The sequence below is a fragment of the Ambystoma mexicanum genome, chromosome 6q, assembly GCF_040938575.1.
Source record: "Ambystoma mexicanum isolate Mex_15411 chromosome 6q, UKY_AmexF1_1, whole genome shotgun sequence".
In the NCBI taxonomy this organism is placed as follows: Eukaryota; Metazoa; Chordata; class Amphibia; order Caudata; family Ambystomatidae; genus Ambystoma; species Ambystoma mexicanum.
The window spans coordinates 1,437,038,377-1,437,058,273 of NC_090937.1; the positions used below are offsets into that span (position 1 = coordinate 1,437,038,377).

At 51.4% G+C, this 19,897-nt stretch overlaps 1 protein-coding gene across 4 annotated transcripts in view; it reads right to left on the reverse strand.

Annotated features, from left to right (window-relative positions):
* The window catches only part of TACC3 (transforming acidic coiled-coil containing protein 3), a 623,382-nt gene that overhangs the window by 130,817 nt on the left and 472,668 nt on the right, over positions 1–19,897 (reverse strand). For all 4 annotated transcript variants that reach the window (XM_069632144.1, XM_069632146.1, XM_069632143.1 and 1 more), the window contains one exon: positions 2,006–2,166. In XM_069632144.1, the coding sequence (XP_069488245.1) occupies positions 2,006–2,166 (161 nt within the window). The remainder of the gene's footprint in view (positions 1–2,005; positions 2,167–19,897) is intronic.

The following is a 19,897-nucleotide window of genomic DNA, read 5'->3' on the forward strand; positions in this document are numbered from 1 at the left end:
GTTTATGGGGTAATGTTCGTATGTGAACAGCTAGGCCGAATTTGATTGGGGGTATAGCTGTACACTAAATGAGTGAGTGTAGAGTAGAGAGTAAGCATAGTGATATGGGGGTGAGAGTTTGGGTTGAGTTATGATCTAAGACCTAGGTAAGTAACATTTACAATTCTATCCAAGTGTGGCACATGCTGACATTCACAATTCCATGCAAGTGCGGTACTTGCCAACACTCGTAATCCTATCTAGATGCGACTCAGTTCACGATTCCATCTAAGTGTGGGACATGCTATTATTCACACTTCCATCTAAGTGTGGTACCTGCTATCATTTACAATTCTATATACCTTGTAGCATTTGCTAACATTCATAATACTATCTAGATGTGTCTCAGTCTAATGTTCACGATTCCATCAAAGTGAGGCACATGTTGACAATGACAGTTCTATCTAGGTGTGGCAGAAGCAATCATTCACAATTTCCTCCACGTGCAGCGCTTGCTAGCATTCACATTTCTATTCAGATACTTGCCCTCAAATTCTATGCAAGTGTGGAACTTGCTGACATGCACAAATAAGTCTAGATGCGACGCAAGGCATACATTACAATTCTGTCTTGTCTAGACGTAGGCTGATGTTTTTACTCCCCAACCATGCCACACTTACTTTTTTAGTTTCCGTCAGTTGACGGCTGGCTTCACTGGCTTCCCCTGCTGACACCTGCAGACACACCTTGGCGCCGCCTCTGTAGGAGTCACCCTTTGCCTTGGGCCCTTCGCCGCAGGGACTGCCGGGCAGAGTGCTTCCCTGGCAAGGTGTGTTGAAAGCGCCAAAGCAACCAATCATGGACGGTGGGAGGGCAGGGGAGGCGGGACAGACGAAACAGGGAAGTTGGAGCGGGAAGGGGGAGGGAGTGGGAAGGGCACACAGCAGGGTTGGGGAAGGCCAATTTTTAAACGATGCAACAGGGAAATGGGCCAGGAGGATCAAAAATGATTCTTCATTGCTCTGTGACCTAGAGCGCTGCAGGCCGCACACAAATCCCAGTGTGTGGTCGGGCCTCAAACACTCAAGGCAGAGTGCCTGGTGCTCCGAAGCCGGGAACGAACAGTCGCAAGAGACATCAAGTAAATCTTCCTGCAGCCGACATGTGCTGGGGAGGTGAGGCACCGAAGGGAAATGGAAAAATAATTGAAAAATAGGAGGGGAGCAAGCGGAAAGATTAAACAAAAAAGTCTGTGCTGGCTGCCAGGCTTGACAACGTCTGTGCTGAAAATGGATCTCAGGTGAGGTGTCGGAGGGAGAGTCTTGTTCGGGGCGTTCCCACGCCTGAGGCCACGCCCTGTGCTCTATACTAAACTTAAAGGGGAAGCTCAATTTTTTACTATCAAAGGTTCCGGTACCGTCCCCATGTTGGGGGACACCCACAAGGAGGGAGGAAAGGTGACGTACGAATATAAACGATACAGCAATAGTCTCAATAAGCAGCACTACATAAACAAGGAACATAGTAAAGGGGCACAGCTGGCTCCATGTTAATGTTTTTGTGAAATCCTCAGTTGACGGATTGAAAACCACTGACCCTAGTGCGGGGCTAACACTCCTAACGGAAAAGGGAAGCCAAAGCTCTAAAAACGAATGACTAGCCTTAATTCTCAGGAAGGAGAAGTAGGCTGACGCACAGGTACAATTTAGTCACCACACTTCGATCTACAAAATACACTATAGCAATAATGAAAAAATACATGTCAAAATTCTAGATGTTTACTTAGCACATAACAGTATTAAAAATGTACATTAGTAATTGCCTTAACAGACTCCAATGTCTAGGTGGACCCACTATCTCAGATACCAGTCAGACTGCTATGCTAGCGCATGCTGGCATATTGAATGTAAATGTAATCCTGGTTAAAAGAGATGTACCATGAAAATACATCAGATACCAGGATGCCCATCTCAACCTCGTCCAAACATTCAGCAAGTCAATCAGGACAGCCGCAAAAAACACTTACCTTGCGATAACCTTCAATGACATCCTTCTGTTTTTCAAATCGCTTGAAAAGGTCAGAAAATGATTTCTCTGTAGAATGTAAATCCATCTGTACTTGTTGCTTCTCCAGCATTATTTTATGCACTTCCTGTTTTGCATCTTCTTTTTGTTTTTGTGTATCATCTAACAATAAAATTGCAGTGTTCTAGTCATGAGGCTACACCATCAAAGTTAATCATACTTGTGAATATAGCAACATATCAGAATTTGACATGAAAGTGTTCAACTCTTGAATTTGGGAAATTGGAAGAACAAGTTACTTACCAACTACTAACGTCCTTTCGATTGGATGTTCCTCCAACGTATTCCACATCTTTGACATGTAATGTCCACAGCTGTGTACTTCGGAAACTTTCGGCAGATGGCGTTCTGCGTCGATGGTGTCGGGTCGATGTCCCTCGAAGGCCTCAGTCGAGGGCGACGTTACCGGATGTTATGAATAGGAGGCATGGCGCCCGTAGCCTCAGCTTATGTTTTTCCCTCCATAAAGTATGACATGCACATATCCAATGCCTGCTTGACTGCACATAGCCTTGCAGAAACAGAAGCCGAGAGGGGCAGGCTGGGAGGGCGATGTGGAATAAGTTGGAGGAACATCCAATTGAAAGAACGTTACCAGTTGGTAAGTAACTTTTTCTTTGAATGATTGTCTCCAACGTATTCCACATCCCAAAGCAGTACCAGAAAATGGAGGGAAAAGAATTTAGAGTACCCAATCAGATGGCAGAGTAAAGAACCGCCTTACCAAAGGCCATATCTTGACCATGGATTGTATCCAGGGAGTAATGTTTAACAAAGGTGTGGATAGAAGCCCATGTGGCTGCATCACATATATTCCTAATGGGAACATCACGCTGCAGGGCAGTGGAAGTAGCCAGGCCCCTTAGTGGAATGACATTGCAACCCTTCAGGATAGTCCTTGCCCGCCAAACTGTAACCTTCAGTAATGGTGAGGATAATCCAACTGGACAAGGTCTGTTTTGAAACAGCCTAGCCCAATCGGTGACCAGTATGCCCCACAAAGAGTTGATACTCCACTCCGACCCTTGACATCCTAGAATTATAAAAGCTCAGAGCTCTCCTAGGGTCCAACCTATGGAGTCGCTCCTCTTACTTGGATGAAAAAGATAGAAAGAAGGGAGAACCACTTTCTGGCTCAAATGAAATTTAGGCACAACCTTAGTTAGAAAGGAAGGACGTACCCTCAGTATAACCCTAGCCTTGTGGAACACACAGTAAAGGGCGGCTTAGATGAAAGTGCCTGCAATTCACACACTCTGCAAGCAAAAGTAATCGCAACTAAGAACACTGTCTTGAAAGACAATCTCAAAGGACAAGAGTGCAAAGGTTCAAACGGAGCACCCATGAGGAATTGCAAAATCAAATTCAGATCCCAAACCGGCACCTGAAAAGGGGACGGTGGGAACACAGTGAGTCCTTTAAGAAATTGGGAAATCAAAGGAATCTTAAAGTAAGAACATTCTTCAGACGAGCGTTTGAAGATACAGCGCCGCCAGGTAACCCTTAATGGTACACACTTAAAGGCTCCTGTGGGCCAAAGAAAGCAAGAAAGACCACACCACAGGAATGGAACACTGAAAAGGATCAGCACTAGTCGCAAAATGTATGCCAACGGCACAGGGATTTTGTTGCTGTCCGAAAGCAACACCTCCATCACGTCGTCCGCGAGGTCCCAATCCTTATACCTCAACCTTTCAGATACCAAGTGTGAAGATTCAGATTCCTGACCTCTGGATGGAGAACCTGACTCCCTCCCATCGCAGGAGAGCTGAGCCTCTCGGTAGGGAAGACTGCGTGGAGGGCAGATGGACATTTCTAGAAGGTCCAGGTATCACACTCCCCTGGCCCAATCCAGAGCAAAGAGGATCATGTGGGATCCGAACCTCCTCAACCTCTTTAACACTTGAGGAATGACGGGGACTGGAGGAAGCGCGTGCAGCAGTGGGAATGACCAATCCACTACGAATGCGTCTCCTAAGGCTCCTCTCGGAGGAAATTCCCTTGAGCAGAATCTCTCGCACTTCCGGTTGGCACTGGTGGCAAAGAGATCCACTTGTGGGGATCCCCAAAGGGCGCAGATCTCCAGAAGGACTTCCTGAGCCAACTTCCACTCGTGAGAGATCGGTCTCTGCCTGCTCAGAGCGTCCGCTAACGCATTGTCCTCTCCGGGCAGATGAACTGCCGAGAGTGAAATTCCTTGCTGGATTGCTCAGAACCAGAGCTGCATTGTCTCTCAACACAACGGGGGTGACCCTATCTCTCCTCTTCCCCCCCCACACCCACCTCTTTTGCTGAGGTAATGCATGGCCACTGTATTCCCTGTCAGGATCAGGACACACTTAAAGGCCGCTGGCGGTCAAGTCGTCAGTATGAACTCCCCATCCTGTGAGGGAAGCATCCATCACTACAGTCACCTCCGGCCATGGTTGCCAAAACGGCTCTCCCTTCATCAGATTCACTTCGCTGGCCCACAACAGAAGATCCTGTGAGACCATGAGCAGAATCTGCAGAAGATCCGACATCTTGCCTGAGAATTGGGACCACTGCGTCCTGAGAGCCAATTGGAGAGATCTCATCCGCAGTCTGGCTTCTGGCACCAGAAAAAAGCAGGATGCCATGAGGCCGAGCAACCTTAAGAATTCGAAAGCCGGGACACTCTGGGCATGTTGAAACATGTCAAACATCTGGACAATGTGATGAGCCCTCACCTTTGGTGGCGAGCACTTCCCCAAGGATGTGTCCAACACAGCCCCAATGTTCTTGGGCTGTTGGGAAGGTGTCATATGGGACTTCTTGAAATTGAGGGAGAAGCCCAGCTTGTGAAGAGAGTGGCAGGTGAGGCTGAGATGATCCAAGGCCTGTTCGGGAGAACACGCTCGGATAAGCCAGTCGGCCAGGTAGATGAAGACGTGAAAACCCCCTCTCCCCCTCCTGAGATATGCTGCCGCCACCAACATGAGCTTGGTGAAGACTCTCGGGGCGGAGGTCAACCCGAATGGCAGGACCCGAAAATGAAAGTGCGAGCTGCCAACGGCGAACCTCTGGTATTTTCGGTGCTTTGGATGCATCGGCACATGAAAACAAGCTTCCTGTAGGTCCAATGACACCAACCAATCCTGAAGTCGAAGGGCCTGAAGGACCTGAAAAAGAGTGCCCATCTTGAACTTGTCCTTCCTGAGGAACTTGTTCAAGGGACGCAAGCCCAAGTTGGGTCTCAGTCCTCCATCTTTCTAGGGAATAAAAAAATATGGGTAATACCAGCCCTTGTTCCTCTCACCACAGGCACTAGTTCTATAGCGCCTTTCTCTGGCAGGGTTAATATTTCCTGCACAAGGAGCGGATCCAGAACCTTCAAAGAGTTTCCCGCTGGATTGTCGTGAGCCCGATTTAGGAAGAGTAGGCAGTAGCCATGGGCTATTGTTTCCAGAACACACGCATCTGAAGTAATGGCTCGCCACTTTGAGATGCTGAGACAGTCTGTCCCCAAACGGCGAACAACGAGACCTGGCCTCTCAGCTGTTTTGGAGCGCCTGCAGCAGCGCCTGAAGGCAAAGAGGCAGCTACTTGAGCGGCTTTGGCACCTCGTCCTCGTCCACCGCGAGGACCATTACCGGTGGCCCCTTTGACTGATTGCTCCTCTCGCTCTACCAAAGAGTAGTAACAAAAGGAGCCCCTCCACTGCGGACCTCTAGGACGAAAAGGCGAAGGTTGAAGCACAGCTACGCCCAAAGATTTAGCAGCTGCTTTGGAGGTCTGCAACCTCTCAAGGCTTGCGTCAGCCTGGCTGCCAAACAAATGAGGGCCGTCAAAGGGCATTTTGAGAATACTGGCCTGCACATCCGGTGCAAATCCATACTTTGGCAACCACGCAAACCTGCGCATCATGGTGCTCGCAGCCATGGACCGGTTGACACGGTCTGCCGTGTCCAACCCAGACTGAAGGGATTCACACATGTGCAATAGCAATGAACCCATCCCTTTCTTCCCCTTCGGGAATATGCTCAGCCGACAGAGAATTCCACAGAGTGCGAAAATTTGGCCAAGGCACACGTGGAGTTGGTCGACTTAAGGGCCAAACTCCTAGCCGAAAATACCTTGCGTGCCCATCCATTCAAAGCACTTGTCGTCCCTATCTGGAGGGATGATACGGTACGCCACCTGCCTCGGGGTGGCCGTGGCCGCCTGAAACACCAAAAACTCAGGAGTGGGGTGAGTGGATAGGTAGCTGGGGTCGACTGGCGGTATTTCTTAGTCAACAACTTGATGACTTTTTTGTAATGCCATGTGAAAAGGCAACACCGGGTCAGTGGACGGACCCGGATCTAAAAGGTCAGTCAGGTCATCCTGATTGAATTCAACTGTAGGGCCGGACCATCTCAGGTACTCTGTAACCCTCGACATCAACCTATAGGAAAATTCAGCATGAGCGCCAGGCTCTGGCCTGTCAAACGCCATCTCAGGAGATGTATCTAGGCCACTGGCATCATGTCAAGATTGACACACATCCTCCACCTGACTGTTATCAGAACAAAACCATGTCAGGAGCTTCAGAAGCATCAAAAGGTTCCAACTCCATATCCGCCCTCTCCTCATCCACATAGATATTCTGTAGAGAATGTAAGAACTCCCTCCTAGGTACAGGAGTCGACCTGGAGTCAGAGGGGGTCTCCCAGACTTAGAGCCTTTCTCGGAGGATCCACAGCTCTAGGGGCCTCCACCTACAAAATGAGACCGGTAGGCCACGATGGCATCTAGGGCGCCGACCGCTTCAGCATCAAGGGCCCCGAGGGTAAGGACCCAACCGCTGCACTCAATGGGCACAGCACCAAAAGGTGTCGACACCTTCCCAGACTTCTACGGTCTCGTCGTGGACGAGGACAGCGACCTGGATATGGCACGTCTCTGGCGATCTACCGGAGCCTTGTCCGAATGGGACCTCAACGGTTCCCGATGCTTATCGCATTGAAGCCCCCCCCCACCCCTCTCGCCCTCCCGGGCCAAAAGGCACGCCAAGCATCGGACCGAGACAGTTTCCCGCCAGCTTCGACTGAAGGCCCAGACGAGACAGTGCCCTCGGATTGAAAAATCTCCAGCATTTTCTCCCTGAATGCCTCCCACTCCTCTGGAGTAGAGGTTTTAGTGGGGCAAGCCACTTTCCTAGCGGAGCCATCATCAGACGAGGAAAGCGACCGGTGACAGCGCTTCCAGGAGTGCTTCGACGAGGATGAGCGGTGAAAACCAGTCCGGGACCGAGATCCCCTGGATTCCCTCTGACGGGGAGAGTCACCCCTCGAGTTGTCAGAGGAAAGACCAGTAGTTTGGGATTTACAGGGCTTGGGCACCCGACGTACCTGCAACTTCCCCTTACGCTCCCGCAAGGCCTTGGCAGCAAACGCACAAGCAAATACGGTACGGGTCCGTGATTGACATCTTGGACTTACAGTCCCTGCACTTTTTAAAGCCCAACCGCAGGATCGGTGGGGTAGAAGACATTATCGAAGTAGATAACACGAGGCGTGCCGAGATCTCGAAGCAAATACATATGCGGAACCAATACAGAATTGAGGCTACGGGAGGTGTGCGTCCTACTTATAACATCTAATGACATTGCCCTCGATGGAGGCCTTCGAGGGACACCGACCCGACGCAGGGCACCCTCTGCCGCAAAATTTCCGAAGCAGCACAGCTGTGGCCATTACATGTCAAAGATGTGGAATACGTTGGAGGAAACAATCCATTCGAAAGGGGTAAATTCACAGATATCAAATTAGGCAGTTCTTCATACTCAATCCCTAACTTATGTAGTCTAGCCCTACAAAGTGAGGAGCCTAGCGCTCAAAGTACTGTAGTGCGTTAACGCATGGTAGTACGTAAAACAAAGCAGGTTCTCTTCAGGGGGCTGTAGCTGCTCAGGAAGGGGCTTAAGGCAATGAAGAATAAGGAACAAATTACTTACCTGCAACTGTTTCTCCACCATGGGTCTGGCACGGATTCACATGCTCATGAATATTCCCCGTCAGGCTGGGCATCCTCGGTAAAGAAAAAATCAGTATCAGTTTTGTTTCTGATCTGACTTTCTTAGTAACCAATCACTGATCTCTGGGTCATACTGCCCCCAGCCAATGACTGCACTTTCCCTAAGCTCCTCCCCTGGCAGCCATACTCAGATTTGGTAGCACGTAAAGTGGCAGTATGACCAAGTGAAGAGCCGCAGAGGGGAAGGAGGGAGGGTTCGCATGTGAATCTATGCCAGACCCATGCTGGAGAACAACAGTTACAGGTAAGTAACTTGTTCCTTCTCCAACACGGGGTCTGCCATGGATTCAGATGCTCATGAATAAAAGAATACATAGCAGTATACACATGCACAACCACGGGAGGTGGCAAAAGGCTCAACATTAAGCAATACAACAACTCAACATTAAGCATCTCTTACCTCCTCACCAGGCTCACCTTAAGCGAACAGGTTGCGCAGAACTGCTTGGCCGACCCTGGACTCCTCCCGGAGTCCCGATCGGCGCAGTAGAATCTTGTGAAGGTGTGCGTCGACCTCCACATAGCAGCCCTGCAGATGTCCAGCAGGGGCACACCAGGCAGGAACGCCGTGCTAGCAGCGATCGCTCTGGTCGAATGGGCAGCGGTCGGTTTGCCAACCGGTGACAATGCATGATGCAGCCAGAGAGCCATCTGGAAATGGAAGGTGGCAAAGGCTCAACATTAAGCATTACATCAACAACTCAACATTAAGCAATTCTTACCTCCTCACCAGGCTCACCTTAGGCGAACAGGTTGCGCAGCACTGCTTGGCCGACCCTGGACGCCTCCCGGTCGACGCAGTAGAATCTTGTGAAGGTGTGCGTCGACCTCCACGTAGCAGCCCTGCAGATGTCCAGCAGGGGCAAACCAGACAAGAATGCAGTGGTAGCAGCGATAGCTCTGGTCGAATGGGCTCTCGGACAGCCAGGCAACGGCCGGCTTGCCAACCGATGACAGTGCATGATGCAGCCGGAGAGCTATCTGGAAATGGAAGCCTTCGAGAGAGCCTTCCCTTGGTTCACAGGTCCAAAGTTCACAAATCGCTGTGATGTCTTCCGAAAACTCTTTGTGCAGTCCATGTAGAACTTCAGCGCTCTAGCCACATCCAGCGAGTGCAAAGTCCTCTCGGCCGGCGACAAAGGCGACGGGAAGAAAACAGGCAACACCAAGGGCTCGTTGAGGTGGAAGTCCGACGGCACCTTGGGCATAAAGGAGGGGTGCGTCCTCAGCACCACGCTCATCTCGTGAAAAGTCAAGTATGGAGGCTTTTAGGATAGGGCCTGGATCTCTCCCACTCGTCGTGCGAAGGTGATGGCCACAAGAAACGCAGCCTTCCACGACAGGAACTTCAGCGGTGCCGAATGCAGGGGCTCGAATGGCGCCCCCATGAGCCTGGTCAGCACCACGTTGAGCTCCCACGCCGGGGCAGGGGCCTTCACCGGCAGGAACGATCGGAACAGTCCCTTCATAAATTCCTTCACCAGGCGATGGGACCAAAAGGACGCACATCCTGTGGTTCTGGTGTATCGGGAGATCGCAGCCAGATGTATCTTGATGGAGGCATGAGCCAGTCCAGCCTTGGCCAGCGACAGTAGGTACGGCAACACTTGAGGGGCTGTAATCCGTAGAGGGTTAATCTTCTGTGACACTTATGTCCGTAGCACGAGAGTTGAGGACGCCCTGGCCTTTGCAAGAACCTCTCTGCAGTCAGCCGGGATATCGTACCCTCCAAACTCTAGTGCTGCAGGAGCCAGGCCTGCAAGCTCAGCGACTCCGGGTCGTGATAAAGTATAGCGCCTCCTTCTCTGGAGAGAAGATCCGCGTCCCTTGGCAGCTTGAATGGTGGGGACGCTGATAAATCCAGAATGTCCGGGAACCAGATCTGCCTCGGCCATGCCGGTGCGACAAGGATCATCCTGTACCGTGACCTCTTGAACTGGTTGACGAGTCGGGGCAGCAATGGCAACGGAGGGACTGCATATTGGACAGGCCGTCCCAGGGGAACGAGAAAGCATCGCCCATGCTCCTCGGCTGGGGAAACCTGGTGGCGAACCTCTGGCACTTGGAGTTCGTCGCCATCGCAAACGGGTCGATCTGCGGATTTCCCCCCCCCATCATCGTTGGAAGAGTCGATCCACTTGATCCGGACGTAGTTCCCACTCGTGGCACGAGCGCAGCTCCCTGCTGAGTGAATCGGCGATGGTGTTCTTTATCCCTGCCAGATGAAAGGGCACCAGAAACATCCCTTGGGCGACGGCCCAATGCCACAGACCCTGGGCTTCCTTGGAGAGGGCTGGAGATCTTGCTCCTCCCTGCTTCCGGATGTAGAACATCGTGGTGGTGTTGTCGGTGAAGATTCTCACCACCTTGCCCTTGAGGGACGGGAGAAAGGACCTGAGGGCCCAGAACACTGCACGGAGCTCCAGGATGTTGATGTGCAGCGGCTTCTCCTCCGGGAGCCAAAGGCCTCTAGCGTGAAGTCCTCTGGTGTGCACTCCCCACCCTTCCAGGGAGGCATCTGTCGTCACCTTTATCTGGTGAGATGGAGTCTGAAAGTCTGTGCCCGCCGTCAGATGAGCGCGGGTGCCCCACCACCGGTTCGCTCTTCGGAAGGTCTCGTTGAGCGGGATCCTGTCCTCGAAGCTGCCCGTCGCTTGGATCCAGCGGGCGTCGAGGAACTCTTGCAGAGGGCGCATCCGAAGCCTGCACAGGCGCATGAGACCTATGCAGGAGGACATCATCCCCATGAGGGACTTGATGGACCTCACCCTGGCCACGTCTGTGGCCAGCAGACGCTACACCTTGCCCAGGACGGCCTTCATCCTTTCCTCCGACGGCGAGGCCAGGCGCGCCACTGTGTCGAGCTTGGCTCCCAGAAACAGTGCGACGGGACCAGGTGGGATTTGGGAAAGTTGGAGAATACCAGGTCCACGAGCAGCTGGACTGTCTTCGCTGTGTGATCTCCGGCAAGCTCCCTTGTCCTTGCTCGGATGAGCCAGTCGTCCAGTTAGGGGTAGACGTGGAACCCCTAAAGAGGGATCGACGTCTACCCCTACCTGGACGCCACCGGTGCGAGGCACTTGGTGAACACCCTGGGTGCCGACTTCAATCCGAACGGGAGGACCTTGAACTGGTAGTGCCGTCCTTGGACAACGAACCTGAGGAACTTTCGGTGTCCTTTTAGAATGGGGATGTGGAAGTACCCATCCTCCAAATCCAACGACAACAGGAAATTGCCCTTCTCCAGCTGTCCCAGCACGTGCTGGAGGGTGACCATCCTGAACTTCTGTGCCTTGATGTACTTGTTCAGTCGTCACAGGTGCAGAATGGGGTGCCATCCTCCTGTCTTCATTTTCACGAGGAAGTACCTTGAGTATATTCCGGAGCCCCGGAGCCTCTTCGGGACGAGCTCGATGGCACCTTTTTTGAGCATCGCCCTTACCTGCAATAGCAGTTGAGAGACGTGATTTTCCTTCCTGGCCACGAAGGAATGCGGGGGCACTTTTTTTTTAGAAATTCGAGGGGCGGCCCCCTGGGCCAGGGCGTCCAGCACCCAACGGTCGGTGGAGATGGACTCCCACACGCTGAAGAACTTCCCCAGCCTGCCTCCCACCGGGGTGCTCCGGTGGGGGCCCGACACCGCCGTCGGTTCAATCCTGCTTGGAGGACGCCTTGCCGCCTTGGCCTCCCTGGCAACGACGGCGGGGTCCACCCGACTTGCCTCGTCCTCTATAGGCATCCTGCAACGAGGAGCGGGCCGCTTGCCGGTACGTAGAGAAGCCACCGCCGAATCCCTTGGAGGCACCCTGCTGGTCTCCGGTGCTCCGAAAGGACGGCCTTCGTTGCCGGAGAACACTTAGGGCCTTAGCTGTCTCCGTGTCCGCCTTGATGGCTTGGAGGGACTCATCCACTGTTTTCCCAAACAGATTGTTCCTGTCGAACAGCATGTCCAAAACCTTGGCCTGTAACGTCCTGGCGGAAATCCGTCGCCTTGAGCCACCCTCGTCTAAGGGAAACGCCGTTGTCTAGCTGGCGGAAACTGGTGTCGGCAATGTTCGTTGCCACCGTTATGGCGTGGTCCGACGCCACTTTGCCTTCTTGCAAGATCTCCAGGGCCTCGGCCCTCTTGTTGTCCAGTAGGAAGTCCAACAGGGGGCAATCTTTTACCATAACTCCCTGTCGTAGCGGGCCACGATCGCGAGGGCGTTGGCCACCTTAATCGTCGTTGCCGCCGACGAGATAACTCGTCATCCCATTGCGTCCAGCTACTTTCCTTCGCCGGCACAAAGGGGCCGCATCTGGGACCCGGTACTTCTCGTACCGATCCCTCTTGGCAGGCGTCGTAGACGGGTTCTTGAGAAGGGTGAGACCCTCGTCCCAGATGTCATCCAGCAGAGGCACGGCGAGGACCGTTTTCCTCTTAGCCTCGCGCCGTTGGTAAAGGAAACCTTCCTTCTATTCGGGGCAGAGCTGAAAAAGCTCGGATGCCCTGGCAAACATTGCATGGAAAGATCCGATCTCGTCGGGCGGGGAGGCCCGGGCTGGGGGCAATGGGCGCTCCGTCCCATCGTCACCGGCATCGTCGGTACCCGACGTGGCCGTGTCCGTTCCCGTGTCATCCCCAGGGACAGGGACATGGGCAAAGGTTGAGTAGGCCGCGAGGGCTGAAAAGGTGGGGCTGGATGGATCCGTCTTCTCTTGTTCGGGGGGCTTCCCCGCCGGGCCTGGCTCTGGCTCTTCCGTCGAGCCAGGTTCCGGATCCTCCGTCGGTGGCAAGGGCAATCTCGTCCTTCTCTCCGAACATAAGGATTGTATCGCCAACAAAATGGCCACCGAGTTATTCTGCGGCTCCGGAATTGACAGGTGACTTGGACCCTCGCCTGTGCCGCCGTCGCTCTCGTCACCTTCGTCGGGATCCCTCCCGTGGGGACGGGCCTCGTCGAGGCCCTCCAAGACTTCTACCAGCTCCTCCTCAGATGCTGTGTCTGTGTCCACAAGGGCCACCGCCCCCCCCCCCTCTTTTTCCGCTGGGGTCTTCACGGGGGTCTTCGATGGGTCTAAAAGAGGCTTCCCTCCGCGGAGGCAGGGAGACTCTGGGCCCCGAGGTCACCCCCACAGGCTGCGCCAGGGCCGCCGCGACTTCTTCGATAGAGGCCTTGGCCGGGTGAATCAAGGCCTTTACCACCTTGTGTGGGCCTGCGGCCTTCACCTTCGGGGGAGGGTCACCACCTCGCTTCCCCTCAGCCGGATCCTTCGAGCTCGACCGGGGCCTCTCCAGAAGCTTCGCTGGGTTCTCGGCCTTCCTCTTCCCTGAGCCAGAGCGTTGGCTCATGGTTGATGGCACTGGAGAGGGTGCGCCCAGCCTGGCAGCCGAGGAGCCCGACCGTTCGGCACTCCCGGTGCCCGCGTACTCGCGGTGTTTTGCCTTCTGTTGGGCCCTTGTCGCCGGGGCGCCCTCACAGGACTTAGAAGACCGCTGGGACTACTTCTCCTCACCCGACGGGCTCTTTCCTTCCAGCCAGTTGGAGAGACGAAGGTGTCGGTCCCTGATGGTCTGTTCCGACATGTTCCTGCAAAACGCACAGTCCTTCTCCACGTGCGCTTTGTCCTCATGAAGGCAGTAGAGACATTTCGAGTGTTCGTCCTCCTTGAACACATTCTGCAGCTGGCATCCAGGGCAAACCTGAACAGCTTTCCGGGCGTCGAGCTTCCTTTCTCCTGGGCCATGTTCGAGGTAGGCTGCAGAAACCTCTGGACTCCTCCAAGTAGCGTAACTCGACGAAATCTTCACCCTTGAGGGGCGTAGAAAAATCCAACACGGATCCCTGTTACTCGGATGTAGAGACGGTGGAGCTGGAAGCTCTATTCGACTGAAAAATGAGAAATTCTCCTTGAAAAAACGTGAAAATGCAACAAAAGCTTGAGAGCTAAACACAAGGCTCCCAACACTTGAGCGTGCGGTAAAAATCTGAGGAGGGCTGCCAGAGGCGGGGCTTAGGGAGAGGGCAGCCATTGCCTGGGGGCAGTATGACCCAGAGACCAGTGATTGGTTACTACTGTGAAAGACAGATCACAAACGAAACCGATAGTGATTTTTTCTTTACAGAGGATTCCCGGCCTGACGACGAGGAATATTCATGAGCATGTGAATCCATGCCAGACCCCATGCTGGAGAATGTATGCCCGATCTTTGAACGATCAAATGGCCTGGGTAGGGCTTTTCCAGTGAAAGCAGCCCAAAAATGGAATAGCCTACCAATTGAACTAAGGCTCGAAAGGAACCACAACATTTTTAGAAAAGCACTGAAAACGCCCCTTTTCAAGTGAGAATCAATGATCCAATCAACTCACCCGTTTAGCTAGGTTGATCACTTGTCCTGTCTTGGCTGCATGTCTTAGTCTTTGTGGTGAGCCCAAATGCCCGTGGGCTTCAGCGCAACATAAATTCATGAATACATAAAATAGCAGTACAGCATTAAATATGTAAATATGTAAGTGCAACCGAACTGTCTCTATGTACAGCACTAAATATGTAAGCAATTTATTAACCACCGGTATATATGCACATTCCACGCAATGTAATGCTATGCCTCTCTTTCATGTGTGCCTTATCCTGCAACTAAGTTTTTATGTAATCCTACCTTCCTGCTCTCTGTTGCGCCCTGTTACCTCTGGGTTTTGCGTGCCATACTAAATAAACAAACAATACAAATGCAACCATGGAGGGTGGCAGGGCTCAACAGAAGCAATTACCCTTACCTCTGGACGAGGCCGACCTTCAAGCGAACAGGTTGCGTAGCACTGCTTGGGACCCTGGACTCCTCTCTGAAATCTATGTCGACGCAGTAGAATCTTGCAATGGTGTGCATAGACCTCCACGTAGCAGCCCTGCAGATGTCCATTAGGGGCACACCAGACAGGAACGCCGTCATCGCATCGATCGCTCTGGTGTAATGGACTCTCGGATGGCCGGGGAGCGGTCGGTTTGCCAATCGTGACATTGAGTGATACAGCCGGAGAGCCACCTGGAAATGGAAGCCATGGACAAAGCTTTCCCATGGTCAACAGGACCATAGTTCACAAAAAGTTGAGACGTCTTCCTGAAACTCTTCGTGCGTGCCACATAGAACTTCAGAGGATGTGCCACATTCAGCGAGTACAATGAAAAAAACTCAGGCAACACCAAAGGTTTGTTGAGATAAAATTCTGACGGGACCTTTGGCATGAAGGAGGGGAGCGTCCGCAGCACCACCCTTGTCTCGTGGAAAGTCAGATCAAGCTCTGTCCTGCAAGCAGCCTTGATCTTGCCTATCCTCCTAGCAGAAGCGATGGCCACGAGAAAAGCGGTCTTCCACAAAAGGAACTTGGAGAGGAGCTTGATGCATAGGCGCGAAAGCCCCCCTCAGACCCCTATGAGCCTTGCCAGCAGCACGTTGAGCTCCCACGCCAGAGAAGGCGCCTTCACCAGCAGGAACGATTGAAACAGTTTTGGACCAAAATAACAGAGCGTGCTGCGATGGAACCAAGCAGAACTTCAGATAATTCACAGAGAATTCCAGATCTGTCAGCATAGACAGTCCTGTCCATGTGGTAGACATCTATTTCCCTTGACCTGGCCCGGATGAGCCAGTCGTCTAGGTACGGGTACACATGTATCCCTTGCAGGCGTAGATGGGCCGCCACTGGTGCCAGGAACATTGTAAACACCCTGATGACTTTAGTCTGAAGGGAAGGGCATTGAATTGGTAGTACATTCCCTGTACGACGAAGCGTAGGAAACGCAATGCTTCTCGTGAATGGGGACGTTGAAGTAAAGAGGCAAGCCGTGTAAAATAAGTACTTTATTTGAGGTATCCGGGGGGTTCAACAGCTAAAAGCAAACTGCAAGACAGCACTCGGAAAACGAACACAGCGTCATGAGCATTCTGAGAAGTCTCGTGAACGCATTACATATAAAATCTCCCTTCCATGAGGCAGGAAAGGGAGGGAGGGAGAGAGAGGAGGAGGAGGAAGGAGGGGTGGGGAGAACAAGGAAGCAGAACAGGACAAAACTAAGGCATGCTAAAGGAATAACTAGTAAACAGGGGTGAGTTAATATTAAACATAGTCGTTGTTGACGTTTTGGATGGTTTTGCGGTTTCTTTTGGTCATTCATCCAGCAGGGGCTCCTTCGTGGATGGGATGGAGTCTATCATTGTCCACATGTTCACAGAAGGATTTTCCTAAGGAATGAGAAAAGTGTTCTGATGATCTATCAAGTCTTTTGTTCTTAGATGTGCTGGGTTTGTAGATGTCTTATTACTTTTACAAGGTCATCTCCAGACCATCTTTTCCCATCATCCAGGATGACAGACTTTCCATGGCAACTCAACTCTGTGGAGGTCTAAAGATGGATTCGCTCTAGAGGGTTTTCTTCGGTTCCTTGACACAAACCCAGTCTCCTTCTCGAATCACCATCTCTTTTACTCCATGTCTGGAGTCATTGTGTTTTGTATTTTGCTAGTTTTTCTCACTGTCTTCTGAAGTAGGTCCATGTTCACTCTTGCTTCTCCCGTGTTCAAGAGCATCCACACCGGCCTAAATCGGCTAGTTGCAACCCTACCACGCATAAGGGTGAAGGGCTCTATGTTTGTGGTGGTATGTGGGGTTGTTCTATATGCATACAAGGCCTCTTTGAGGGTTTCTCTGCACAGGAAGTTGTTGGCAGTGGCTAGTTGAACCACGCTCTTCACAAGCCTATTCATGTTCTCCACAAGTCCGTTAGAAATGGGGTGGTACAAGGATGTTATGTGGTGATGGACCTGTTCTTGAAGAAATCACTAAAGTCCATAGACATAAATTGAGACCTGTTTGAGACAAATTCTTTGGGGTCTCTCCCCCTGTTGAAGATCTCTGTCAGGAAGTCTGCAACTTTCTTTGAGGTTACATTGTCCTCAGCTATTCCCCATTCCGTCCATTTTGAGGTGTAATCGACGCGCACTATGATATATGTTCTGACTGTTTCGAGGTTCTGGAATGGACCCATGATGTCTATTGCCAGTTTTGACCACACATGTCTGGGAGGTTCTATAGGCTGTAGAGGGGTCTTCCTTAAGATCTTGGACTTGTCAATCATGGCACATGTGGAGCCATTTTTGACGAGTTATTCTGCTTCTTTCCACATTTTTTGCCACCAATAGTTGTTCCTTAACTTGTTCTTCATCAAACTCCTTCCTAGGTGACCTTCATGTGCCAGATGGATTAGTCTTTACCTGAGTTGAATGGGTGGGATCACTCGGTCGCCTCTAAAAATAATTATCCATGGATATTTCTTCCTTGAAAGAATGAAACTTGCTAAAACCTCTCCAGATTCCTCCCAGTCACTGGCTATTGCCTTCCTGATTTCTCGCTGTTCTGCATCCGTACTGGCACTAATTTTCCATTCATCTCTCGTGATGGCAGGGTTTATGACGGCTATGATGTCCCCATCTAAAGATGCAATCTCAGCGTCATGGTTGGTCGATCGTCTGGAAAGGCAATCAGCTACTTGGTTTTGTGGACCAGGAGTATAGCATAGCTGGAGGTTGTACTGCATGATGTCGAGGAACCAACGTCCGATTCTCGGTGAGATAAGGTGAGGGGTTTTAGACTGAAGTAGATTTACTAGAGGTTTATGATCTGTTTTCAGTAGAATGGGTAGACCCCAAATTAGGTTCCTGAAGTGTTGGAGAATCCACCTTACACCCAGAGCCTCTCTGTCGATGGTGGAATAGTTTAGTGCTGCTCCCCTCAGCACTCTCGATGCAAAGGCGATTGTCACAGTGTTCCCATTTTGTTGCTATTCCAGGACACCACCAAGCCCGGTTTTACTTGAGTCTACAGATATGATCGTTTTGGCCTTACAGTCGAACATTCCCAAAGCTGGGGCTTGGTTAATGTGGGATTTGACTTCTTCAAATTAGTTTCTGCACTCAGCGGACCACACAAATCTGGCTGCCTTCTTCAAGAGGTTCCTCATGCTTTTGGTCTTATCAGCATAGTTGCTTATAAACTTGGAGTAGTATTCTGTCATCCCGAGGAAACTCCTTAGTTGATCTTTGTTCTCAGGCTCTGCAATGTTCAATATGGTGTCCATGAGTTTCCTTTCGGGGCTGATGCCGCTGGCGTCGATGGAATCACCCAGGTATGAAACTCGGTCGCATTTTATGCTGCACTTCTCCAATTTAAGTGTGAGACCACTTTTTTGTATCACCTGCAAGACACCCATAAGTTTTGCGTTGTGCTCTTTTTCCGTGCTGGTCGAGATGAGAATATCGCCCTGAAAACAGTGTATGCCGTCAAGCCCTCCAAATAGGTGTGACATTAGCCTCTGAAATACTGCTGCGGCTGAAGCGAGTCCGAAAGACATTCTGTTGAACATAAATGCCCCCAGAGGTGTGAGAAAAGATGTTAAGTTCCTTGAGCTCTCCCCCAAAGCAATTTGGTGATAGGCTGAGGAGAGGTCCAGAGTTGTGAAGTACTTTGCAGGCTTCATGGTAGATAGGAGTTTAGATATGTTGGGAAGGGGGTGTCTGTCAACCCATATAATTTTGTTCAGGTCTCAGGTTGACGCACATTCTTATGGAATTGTTTTTTTTTTTACTAAGACAATTGGGGCAAGCCACTCTGAACTCTTGATGGGTTGTATGATATTCTCATCGCAGAGGCGCGTAAGTTCTTTCTTCAGCGCTCCCTTTGTTCCAAAGGGAATTCCGTGGACTCGATGGGCTATGGGGACGGCGCCCCTCTTGGGGACGATCCTGTGTTGGAAACCTTCAAGGAGCCCGATCTTGTCGCAGAACAGCTTGGGAAATTGTTTTGCTAGAATAGACTTGATATCAGCATCGGTCTTAAGCACACTCAGCACAGGGATTTCTTCCCCAGGGTGTATCCTCATCTGAAGGATGGCTTGTTCTTCCCATCCTACAACAGAGGAACCATCCTTGGCTACAAAGAGTTTGCAATATGATTCTGTGTCATGGAACTAGAGGTTCACCCACACATATCCCATTATGTCAATAGGGGTCTTTCCATAACCGGTAGCTCTCACATAAGTGGTCCACAGGTCGTGAATTTTGCCAGAAAGTACACTCAAGAAGGTCTTACGATCCACCATGGTAGACTGGGAGCCGGTGTCCACCATTACAGGTAATGATATGCCATTGATTTGCATGTTGAACCAGGGACCTTTGCTCTGTTGCAGGGATGTGACGGTGAGTATTTGCACTGGTGGTCGTGTTTGATTGATGGATAGCATGTCATCATGCCCTTGGTCACTTTCGATAACTCTCACAGAGGCTGATCTGATGAAAGGTCGCCTGGTGAAATTGCCATATCTGGTTTACCTTCCCCGTGAGTTCCTGCAGACTTTGGCAAAATGCCAAAGCTGCCCGCACTTATAACACTCAACAGCTATTGCGGGGCATTCTTTGTCAGGATTGCCATGCTTGTACCATCCGCACCTCTGGCAGCGCGTTGGGTTCTGGGAGCTGTATGGCTTCCCCCTGTTTGAGCTGAATCTCGAACCTCGTGGTGGCGGAGCCTTTCTCACTGCTGCTACTAAAGGCTTGTTAGGCTCGAACTCAGGACTGAGACTATCTCTACAATGGTCGCGTGGTCAAGTCTTTCCTTCATACACCGGTCCCCAAATTCCATGCTCCTCGCTATCTCAGTGGCTTGGTCCAGGGTGGGATTTTTGGTTTGCCACAGTTTCTGCTGAATACGTGGATCAGCCACATTCAGCACTAGTTGGTCTCTCAAATATTCAGCGCTGACGCCT